This window comes from Ipomoea triloba, chromosome 15 (assembly GCF_003576645.1).
Source record: "Ipomoea triloba cultivar NCNSP0323 chromosome 15, ASM357664v1".
Classification (NCBI taxonomy): Eukaryota; Viridiplantae; Streptophyta; class Magnoliopsida; order Solanales; family Convolvulaceae; genus Ipomoea; species Ipomoea triloba.
The window spans coordinates 25751305-25762618 of NC_044930.1; the positions used below are offsets into that span (position 1 = coordinate 25751305).

At 32.4% G+C, this 11314-nt stretch overlaps 2 protein-coding genes across 2 annotated transcripts; both read left to right on the top strand.

Moving 5' to 3' along the window:
• The first annotated feature begins 3991 nt into the window (after positions 1-3991).
• On the top strand, positions 3992-5344 carry LOC116005940 (putative late blight resistance protein homolog R1A-10). Its single transcript, XM_031246173.1, has one exon. The coding sequence runs from the start codon at positions 3992-3994 to the stop codon at positions 5342-5344; it is 1353 nt and encodes a 450-aa protein (XP_031102033.1).
• A 15-nt stretch (positions 5345-5359) lies between these two features.
• Positions 5360-7288, top strand: LOC116005941 (probable disease resistance RPP8-like protein 2). The gene is made up of 3 exons (XM_031246174.1): positions 5360-6589; positions 6703-6834; positions 7205-7288. The coding sequence occupies exons 1-3, from the start codon at positions 5360-5362 to the stop codon at positions 7286-7288; spliced, it is 1446 nt and encodes a 481-aa protein (XP_031102034.1).
• The last annotated feature ends 4026 nt before the right edge of the window (positions 7289-11314 follow it).

Sequence of the window (11314 nt, forward strand, 5' to 3'; positions counted from 1 at the left end):
CATTTTCTATTACTTTTCAAGGTTGAATTGCCAAATAATGAAAGGTTGGAAGATCTAAGGTTTCTCTACAATTATTTTTCATTATTTCAAAATATTAATTTACTGCAGACTTCTAATTTGATGTATTATTGTTTTAATTCATTTTCAATTAACTTTCAAGGTTGAATTGCCAAATAATGAAAGTTCTGAACAAGAAAATGTGAAAAGCTTTAAAGGAGAAACTGTGGATAAAGAAGTGTGAAAAGTTGTAAATAAGAGAGTATTGAAAGCTCTAAAGAAGAAAGTGTAAGAAGGTTTAAAGAATTAAGTTGGTGTTTGGTTGGGGACTTTGGCACCATACCATAGATTTTGATACTCACTACCATATTTGTTCGTCTGCTTTTGTTATCCTACTATTGGAATCAAATTATTTAGTAATTACAAAACTCACCGCCCTGTTTGGTAAAATATAGTTAGTATATCAGCCAATTTTAGCTTATTTGACCACTATTAACTATTTGGCTTAGTTAAAAAATCAATATAAGTGTTTGGTTAATCAACTTTTTGTAACTCCAAAATGCTAAAATTCAAAAAGTTGTTCAAATTAACTTTTTCAATTAGCTTTTTGAGAAAAGAAAATATACCAAATATCAATCATCTAACAGTTAATTTACCAAACACTTTTTTACAATCAGCTAATGCTATCTAGTAGTTATACCCTCTAATCCAATCTACTAACAACCATTTACCAAACATGGTCATTATCCTTTTACTTCACTTTTGAACAATGAATTTATGAAAGTGACTGAGAATTTGTTAATTTTGGGCTTAATATGAACTTATGAAAGTCAAGATATGTATATACATGCCTATGAAACTTATACTTAAAACTCCAAATGCCAATTAGTTTTTACTTAATTTTATAAAGAGTTCATTCCAACTTTATAAGAAAGGTCATGATCATTTCTGAATAAGTTCTCTGTTACTTTCATGAGTTCATTGCTGAGCCAGTCCAATCCAGCAGATTGATGAAAGATGTTCATCATCTCGCTTTCGGGAGAAAACAAACAGAGAGCTGAGCTAGGATTTCTTGCTGCAATTCTTCCATTGAACTTCGATCAGCAAGATCTGGTGCATTAATATAATGTGTTGTATTTTTGGTCTCCATTTGATCTGAACAATTCAGTTGTGTGTCCTATGATAGAATTATGCTCCAATGACACCATAGCTAAGTTGTAAACTAACAATCCACTGTTCAATTCAGTATTTTTTTTTTAACATATTGAAATGTTTTAGAACATGATTAAACTTCCCTCATATATTCAGAAATCTGCAGAAGATATGCATTATCCAGTTTTCAATTCAATAATAATAATGTTGAATTTTGTTGTCTCAATGACTATTTTGCTGCTCAAAAGGTGGTTGTTACAACAACTAATTAAAAGTGACAAAAAGTATATAAAAGAAAGGTATAAAGCTGCTGGCATGGGCAACTCCATATTATCTTTTGCACTTGCCTACTACTTTCTAGTTTTATTTATTGACTTCATTCCAATTTTAATTCATCATCTTTTATGTGGTTTGTGCTTTTGGTCATTGACTTCAAAATCAATCAAATTTGGTAATTGAGTTTTTAAGACATGCCAGATTGCTAGGTTTTTTAGTCATAATTGACTACCAAAAATCTGGCACTAATTAATTTTGTTCTTGCTGGACAGACTAAAAGTAGCAAATTTTTAAAGTCATTAAGTATTAAATGTGATTGATTTTGTAGTCTTTAACCACAAAGGTCGACTTGTTGAGGACTAAAACTGGAAATAATCCTTATTTTAACATAATATCTATCCCTGCAACATTTTTATTGCAAGGGTACAAGCAGCCTATCAATTGATCATAAATTTCCTGGCGTTATTATTAATTTCATATACAGTTTCCGTAATATATAAATCGTCCCTTATTTCAAAAATATAAATTGTCCCTTAGCTTATGTTGAAATATGAGTACAATAAATTGTCCCAAGAAAAGGAGGCTATTCGATCTGATATGTTGCAATTGAATTTGAACATCATTTTATCTTTCAGCTTCTAGGTTCATAAGTTCATTATATTGCTGAATAAGGCCGATTTGATGAGTGTTTATCACAGTCCAAATTACTTCTCTAAATGAGTGAACCAATATAGGATAATAACTAATAATTAACTTGAATGTTTAAAAATTAAACTTAAACAATAATGTTGAATGGTTTATTGTCTCAAGGACTATTTTAGTGTCGAAAAGGTGGTTGTTACAACAACTAATTAAAGGTGACAAAGTATATAAAGCCAAAGTAACTACTGCCGAATTCAACACCAAACATGCATATCTTATTATTTGTATTCAAAGCTTGCGGTAAAAGAAAAAAACAAAAACAAAATGTTTCTCATCAATCAAGCAATTCAACATGGAATCTTCCTTGAAATTTAAATTTTATTTCTTTTAAAAATAAATATCCAAAGATACCATCAGTTGACTTTTGACTTGGCTGTTAGGCCCTCACCATTTGTGTATTTTGCACAATTTTTAAGAAAAAGATAGATAAGGTGGAGGAAAGAATGTGAAGAAAGAAAAAAGTGAAGAAGCCCTGCAAATTTGGGGTTTTTGGTCGGGGAAGTGGCCCACCTTGAGAGAATAGAAGCGCCTCACGCAGCATGAGGCGCAACCCTCACGCCCAAGTGGGCGTGTGCACTTGGCCTGTAAATCTATTTTTTATCTTTTATAGTTTTTTTTTTTTTCCTCCACTCTTATTTTATCTTTCTTAGTCACACATGCAAAATTTCATAAAAAAACCTCACACTATTGAGGATGGTCTTAGGTAGTTAGGTGTAGATGGTAGACCTTTCCACCATCAATAATTCATCAGATATCTCAACTCTCATCCTCTCTGCTATACTTATTTCATCTCATCTGAGTTTCAGTTCAGAAACACCTGAGATTAGTTCAAGTTTGCCTATGTTTTCTCTGCTCTACTCCATAAATTCAACAACTCAGACCATTTCTTATCTCATATTATCCAAACCCACTTCTCTAACTCCATCTCCTTCTCCATCAACCTAAGGTATGTTTCATACTTTCTCCAACATCCCTCAATTCTTTTTTTTTTTTTTTTTTTGCTTTGATATATATAGTTTAGCATTATATTTTGCCATCTTAATTCCTTTACGCTTTTAATTTGCTACATATTTATTCACTAAATTCATAATATTTATCTCATTTTGATTGTGTGATCACTATGTATGAAAATATTCACCAAGGCTTAGGCTTTGTTTGGGAGATCAGCGAGATTATAGTGGTAATTAAGAGCGGTAATGGTCAAATTGGGATGGTGGTGGTTAGAGCGATTATAATACACACTCCTTAATAAAATTGAAGGGAAAATTAACATTTTAGTCCCTCAATTATATTATAATAACCAATTCAATCTTTTAATTATACATGTGATCTCATTTAGTCTCTAATTTTTTTGTTTAGTGGTATTTTTGTCCCTCATCTCAAATAGCTGTTCAAGTTAACCGTGTATAAATTCAACAGTTTTCTTCCAAAGCACACACGTAAAAAGCAAATTTTAAGCAAGGGGTGTAATTACACTTTTTAAAAGTTTAGAGATTTAATTAACTTTTCAGTTAAAATTTAGAAGCTTATTTAACAAATTTTCCCTTTTATTTTCATTTGTAATATAATAGATTTAAAAAATTTTCATACCAACAATTAATATATAGCAGATTCTATATGCAATATATATGCCTTTAAAATTTAAATATAATAGCCCCTAAGCGTACAAATAAATTAAAAACTCGTAATGGTTCCATTTGTTGTTGAATCACATCAAGTCTAGAAACTGGAAGATGCTAAGGGTAGTATAATAATTAATTCATCAGCTAGCAGATTACTGAGATTAGATTTTAACCCATCTTGCATTGCATCTCTGTTAATTATAATCATTCATTCCATTTAATTTCCAGAGAAGCTCAATAGAATGGCTTTAGATGCTGTAACCACTCTAATCAAAATAGTGGAGCAAGACCTTATGAAGCCCAAACTAGTTTCGATTTTTTATGCTGGAGGAATGATGGTGTCGCTGCTCGAAACCATCGAGTTGCTGTCTTCCAAGCTCTGCATTCTGCAAGCATTTTTGGAGGAGAGGTGTGAGACGGAAATGCATAATGACTGGTCGTTTGAACATAAAGTTGCTAGACTATATGACGAGTATGAAATAAAATATAAACTGGGACTAGTCTATTCGGAAGCTAAATGCGGGCATCTTCTTGGGACCTTGAAAAAAATGGAAAGAGAAATTGAGGAAGTTGAAAATTGGATGTTGATGATAAAAAAAGGAACTGCTTTAGACCCTGATGAGGAAAAGAATATCATGGTTTGCGATACCTACCAAAGTGCTTTAGAGCCTGAGAATGAAGTAATTGTAGGAATCCACATTGATATAGAGACGATAGTTAACCGTCTCTGTTATTCACACTTTATGAGATCAGTTTTCACCATTTTGAAGAAAAGTAACATTCACAAGTTTCAGAAATATGTTGAAAACCCTGTGCTGAAACTACACGTTATTCCACTCGTTGGGGAAGGAGGCATAGGAAAAACTACATTAGCCAAAAGAGTCTATAGACATCCAATTACTATTGCTAGCTTTCAAATTCGAGCTTGGGTAGTTTTGTCTGAGCTTCCTAACGTCAAAGAGATTCTCATTGGTCTATTACGTTGTATTATTTCACCAATAACAAGTGAAATCTACAACTTGGACGAAGCTCAAATAGCTGAGCAATTATGCACAAGTTTGATGGGCAAGAAGTATTTAATTTTCTTGGATGATATATGGACCACTGCTGCATGGGATGCCATCCAAGGATATTTTCCAGAGAATTTTAATGGAAGTCGAATCTTAGTAACTACTCGGTTTACAAAGGTGGCTAAATACTTAAGTGCAGATTCCTACCATGTGAAGTATCAAACTTTTGACAATCTATGGGAATTATTTTCAATGAAAGTGTTTGGGCAAAGCCAACACGTTCCCAAGGAATATGAGTTAATTGGGAAACACATTGTTCTTGGTTGCAGGGGATTACCACTAGCAGTTGTTGTGATTGCCGGACTTTTAGCAACAATAGAAAAGTCAATAGAAATATGGAGAGATGTTAAGGAAACTTTGGATAGAGTTGATAATGACAAAAGAATTTCACAAATACTTTCATTGAGCTACAACTATTTACCTCCTCACTTGAAACCTTGCTTTCATTATTTTGGTGTGTTTCCTGAAGACAATGTCATTTCTGTTAAGAGATTAATCAACTTATGGGTTGCAGAGGAATTTTGAATGCCACATGAAAATATGAGTTTGGAAGAAGTGGCAGAGAGTTACTTGCATGATCTCATTAATAGAGGCTTAGTTCAAATTAATGAGCTAAGTCTTGATGGCAACCTTAAATCATGTAAGGTTCATGATCGAGTTCACGAAATATGTGTGAGAGAAGCAATAAAGGGGAATGCTTTGTGCGTTATCAATGACAACCATGCTCCAAAATCTAGTCATTGGTTAAGTTGTCAAACAAGTCATTGGCCAATCACTCAAGCAAGTTATGGGAATTGCACACTAGATGATATCCGTTCTGTGCTCATCTTTGGTAAAGATGTGTACTATTCCAAATGCAGGTTGGCATACCCATGTTTGAAATTGCTAAGAGTATTGGATTTATCATTTCTTAAATGGTCACGAAGCATGCCTAGTGAAATAACAGATTTGGTTCATTTGAGATACTTGTCTTTAAGTACCATTGGTTCTCTTCATGAGCTTCAATTTCTCAAGCTTAAAAATTTGCTAACTCTCATAGTTACTTCTTGGATGGAAAAATGTCCTTTGCACCTGCGATGTGATATTTTGGGTTTGCCACAATTGAGGGATTTGCGTGTTGACAAGAGATGTTCACAGTATCTCCCTTGCTTAGTCAAAGAAAATCTACAAACTCTTTACTGGTTGAAAATTGCTAGCTCCGATGATGAAAAACCAAACTTCAGAATGGTTCCAAATCTAAAGGAACTTGGGATTTACATTGAAGGCCAACTGGAGCCTAGCTATCTAGAGAGCCTTGTGTATTTACATCGACTTGAGAAGCTGAAGGTTGAAGTAGGAAGAGTCGAGCGCTTTTGTCTTCCAACAAGTTTTCCACCAAACCTTAAGAAGTTGACACTTCGTCATACATATCTTCCGTGGAAGGAGATGGACACAATTGGCAGGTTGAGGCACCTTGAGGTGCTTAAAGTAAAAGATTTCGCCTTCTGTGGCTCAAAGTGGGAACCATCAAAGCAAGGCTTTCGGAAATTAAAGGCACTTCTTATCTCACGATCAAATCTCAAATATTGGAATACAAGTTTTAATCATTTCCCAGTTTTGGAGCGCCTAGTCTTAAGATATTGTTGGGAATTGAAACAAATTGAAATCTATTGTAGTTTCTTTACAACACTGAAGCTAATTGTGTTCGAATGTTGTTATTCTTCTCTTGTGACTTCTGCAAATAAGATTTCTTCAGGTCGTCCACTTCGTGTTCGTAAAATTGGAACTAAGGTTTCTTTCTATTTCTTGTTCATTATTTGAAACTATTAGTTTTCTGCCTTCTAATTCCTTGTGTTAATAATTTAATTATTTATTTTTGTACTCATTTTCAATTACTTTTCAAGGTTGAAATGCCAAATAATGAAAGCTCTGAAGATGAAAGTGTGGAAAGCTCTAACGAATTGAGTGTGAGGAAACTAAAGGAGAAGGTTTCGAAATCTCTGAATGCATTCAAAGAATTGAAGAGGAAAGGTGTTGTAAGCTCTAAGAAGAAAGTGACTGGGGAATTTGTTAATTTAGGGTTTAATATGAATTTATGAAAGCCAAGGTATGTATATATCTATGAAACTTATACTTCAACTCCATATTAACTTTTGCAATTGCCAATTATTTTCTAGTTTTGTTTAAAGAGTTCTTTCCCTATGATTTGTACTTCCCATCATCAACCTGAATATCAATTACTTGTAGTCAATTTTGGAAGTTGATAACCACTAAAGTGGAAAATCCAACAGTCGTTTAGTCTAGGGACTAAAACAGGAATCCAATAGTTGATAAATGCACCATTTATTGTAACTTTGTCCAAAGAGGTTATTCTGATCTGTATTTGAACTTCACTTTATCTTTCAGCTTGTAGGTTCCTGGCTGAAGTTAATAAGGCCATCATTGATGAATAAGTTCTCTATTGTTTTCATGAGTTCTTGCATTGGCTAATGTTGATGAAGTTGATAAGTATAGCCACTTGTCCAGTCGCTTTCGGGAGAAAACAAACAGGAAGGGTTTTTTGCTGCAATTCTTCAAGTGCTGCATGCATCAATATAAGATGTTGTATTTTTGGTTTCCATTTGATCTGAACAATTCAGCTGTGTGTGTGTTTTGATGTTTTTCTGCTCCAATGACACCATGGCTAAGTTGTAATAATCCACTGTTCAATTCAGTATACTTTTACAACATATTAGAATGCCTTTTGGTGCCAATGAAACCTGCATTCATGAAGGCTTAAAAAGAGACTACAAATTGCTTGAGTGGTACCTAATACTCAATCAATTCTCACACTCTTCTTTTAGACTTGAGTACTTATTGCAGGTTGGATACTCCGATTACCTTATTTGAAAGATTCTGACTGCATGCTATAAGAGAATAAGTAATAACTTGAATGCTTTAAAACATTTTGTTGTCCCAAGGACTATTTTACTGTTCAAAAGGTGGTTGTTAGTCTTGTTACAACTATTTAAAAGTGCAATAAAGTATATAAAAGAAGGTAAATTCTCTTATGAGACTGTCTCACGGATAACAAATAATATATTTCTGATTAATTTTTCAGTTTAAGTATTATATTTCCATCATAACTCACCCTATCTTATAAAGATTTGTGAGATGGTTTATGGGAGACGCACCTATAAAAGAAAGACATAAAGCCAAGCTAAAAAAGTAAACAAATTCAAATAGAAAATTGGCAAATTGGCACAACTTATATCATGACTACTACTAGCACAAAAAATAAATATTATGAATACTGATTCCCATTTGAAAGCTTGTGTGAATATAAGTTGATTTACCACATTGTAATTCTCTACCAATTAGTGATTTCAAAATTTCTTCGACACTAAATAAATTTTAAAAAAAAAAAACCAAAAAAATCCTTATCAATCAACCAATTGAACATGGAATCTTCCTTCAAATTTAAATTTTATTTCTTTTAGAAATAAAAATCCAAAGAAACCATTTGTTGACTTTTGAGTTAGTTGTTAGGTGTAGATTGTAGACCTTTCCACCATCATTCAATAATTCATCAAATCTCTCATCCTCTCTGCTATCTATACTCATTTCATCCCTCTGCTCGCTCAATAACTCTAATCAGATTTGAGTTTCAATTCCGACAGACCTGATGAGACTCTGAGAGTAGTTCAAATTGGCATATATTTTCTCTGCTCTACTTCAATTCATAAATTCAACAACTCACACCATCTCTCATTTGACATTACCCAAACCTAATTCAAAAAGCTAAGGTATGCTTCATACTTTCTTCAACATCACTCAATTCCTTTTTTTGCTTTGATGTATATAGGTTTAGCATTAATTATATGTAGTAACTTTGTTTCCTTCCAAAGCACACATGTTAAAACCAAATTTTAAGTCAAAAGCATCAAGTAGTAACTTCGTTTTCTATGTAAATTCATTTAAGAATAATTAGACCTTAGTCTCTTACGAAAATCTAATGTCAGCCTACAATTGGCCTGGCCTAAAGCCTTTTTAAAGCCTGTTTAATATGTAAACCATTAAAAAGGTTTCAAAGTAAAGTCTTAGTTTGTGCCTATTTAAAGCCTACATGTTAAGTCTTTTTTGAAAACTTTAATAAGTATTCACTACAGGACAATGGTTAAAAACCATTGTCTTTTAAGTAAAATTTCTGTTGTTGAAACTAGTGTTGTTCTAAGTCCCGCGCAAAGGGAATGGTTTTTAATCGTTGTCTTATATAACAAAGACAACGGTTAAAAACTGTTCTCTATTAAGTATGGTTAAAATCAATGTTGTTGAAAGTCACACGAATAGACAACGATTTTTAACTGCTGTCTTTTTGATATATTGTCTATTGAGTGTTGTTAAAAGTCACGTGGATAGACAATAGTTTTTAACAATTGTCTTTTCTATATAAAAACTGTTGTCTATTAAGTGTTGTTGAAAATTAGGTACATAGACAACGGTTTTTAACCATTGTCTTTTCTATATAAGACAATGGTTAAAAACTGTTGTTTATTAAGTGTTGTTGAAAGACAACGGTTGAAAACTGTTGTCTTAGCTTTATTCATAAATACAACAGTTTTAAACCGCTATTTTTAACCTGTTTTGGTTTTAAGCATAATATAATAATAACAATTTATCCAAACACCATAAATACAAAAACATCAATTCATTAGTACAACCATCTTCTACAAATATGTAAAATATTTCAAAATACACAACAATTCATCATCTACTTCAAAATACAATGAACAATTCATTAGTACAATCACCAAGTCTAAATATTGTTCAAATGCATTCCTACACTATAAAACTTGATACACAATTTGCCTATTCAGAACGCATGCACTAGATCAATATCTATATTATATTGCGGTAAACAGCTTGTTGGAATTACATGTCAAAAGTATATGAATAATATAATAAATACATAACAAAAGTAGTTATAACCTCATGCCTTTTTTTTTTTATAAAAATAAAAAATCATGTTGTGCACACAATATTTTAAAATATGAGCACTCATATACGGAAGCTAGCTTGGATTTTTCAATTGGTTCCTTTGAGATACATGGCTTTAAGTATCATTATTGATTCTCTTTACAAGCTTGGATTTTTCTAGCTTAAAAAGTTGCGAACTCTCGTAGTTACTTCGTGGATCAAAAAATGTCCTTTGCAACTATCGTGTGATATTTTGAGTTTGCGACAATTGAGGCATTTGCATGTTGACAAGAGATGTTCACAATATCTTATCTCCCTCGTTCAGTTAAAGAAAAAATCTACAAACTCTTTATTGGTTGAAAGTTTCTAGCTCCGACAAAAAATCAAACTTCAGAATGGCTCCAAACCTAAAGAAACTTAGTATTTACATTGAAGACCAAACCTAAAGGCACTTCTCATTTCAGGTTCAAATCTCAAATATTGGAAACAAATTCTAATCATTTCGCAGTTTTAAAGCGTCTGGCCTTAAGATATTGTTGGGAATTGAAACAAGTTCCAATTAATTTTGTAAATATTGAAACAATGAAGTTAATTGTGTTAGAATGTTGTTATTCTTTTCTTGTGACTTCTGCAATGCAAATTTCATCCGCAATAAGCAGAGCATTAAAGGGAAAGGCAGATTGTCAAACTTCGTGTTCATAAAGTTGGAACTAATTAAGGTTTTTCTCCTTCCTCTTCTCCGATCTCTTGTCAGACTCCTGCTTTCAAATAATAAACTAAAATTATATATATATCGCTTTGGAGCTTGCGTGTAAGTGGCATTGGGTTGCCAACCCACTTTTGATTTTGCCCATCTTTCTTTTGGTCCTTTTATGTTTTTTTGTTATCCCAATAATTATTGTGTATATTATCTTGTTTGTTTCGAGGCTCTTTCGTTTCTTTGATGAGTTTTTCTTCTCTTCTTTTATGAGTTTTTTACCTCTTGTTTTTCTGACGAGGTTTTTATGGAGCATGATATGAAAATGGTCTTGGTGTGTGCAAAACTCTTCTTGGGCAACGAAGATGACAATAAAAAAATGCCTCTGAACCATAATATGCTATTTAGCCCGTTCGGTAGGCAATTGTCCTTTGATCAATTTCATATGGGAATATTGTCAATGAAGGAAATGAAAATTAGGTGGTGTGCAAGACTTTTCAAGAGTCTTGTCTATGTTTAGTCAGATCACTGATGACTCAAAAGAAATATTAAGTCCCCGCAAAGGATCTTAACTTCCAATTTGTAATACAGTATGCGATTCAAGTTTTCTATAACTTAGCTAGAAAATTGTGTTAATGTCATATTGTAATGATTTCGAGTTTTGTTGTAATCGTTCCTATCTATGATTAATGAATTAATGTGGTTGTTACAAAAAAAACAAACAGAAACGTATAAAATAAGTGTTAATCGGTATTCCACTATTATTAGTAATACTTAAAAGAAAAGTACATGAATGATTCCCATTAGTCTGTAATCCACCACTCTTAATAATAATTTATAAAAAAAAAAAAAAAAAAAAAAAA

Excerpts from the sequence above, each read along its gene's own strand:
- LOC116005940 (XM_031246173.1), top strand. The coding sequence starts at position 3,992 with ATGGCTTTAGATGCTGTAACCACTCTAATCAAAATAGTGGAGCAAGAC.
- LOC116005941 (XM_031246174.1), top strand. The coding sequence starts at position 5,360 with ATGAGTTTGGAAGAAGTGGCAGAGAGTTACTTGCATGATCTCATTAAT. Across the intron at positions 6,590-6,702 it reads TTCGTAAAATTGGAACTAAG|GTTGAAATGCCAAATAATGA; the intron begins GTTTCTTTCTAT and ends TTACTTTTCAAG. Across the intron at positions 6,835-7,204 it reads AATTGAAGAGGAAAGGTGTT|CTTGTAGGTTCCTGGCTGAA; the intron begins GTAAGCTCTAAG and ends TTTATCTTTCAG.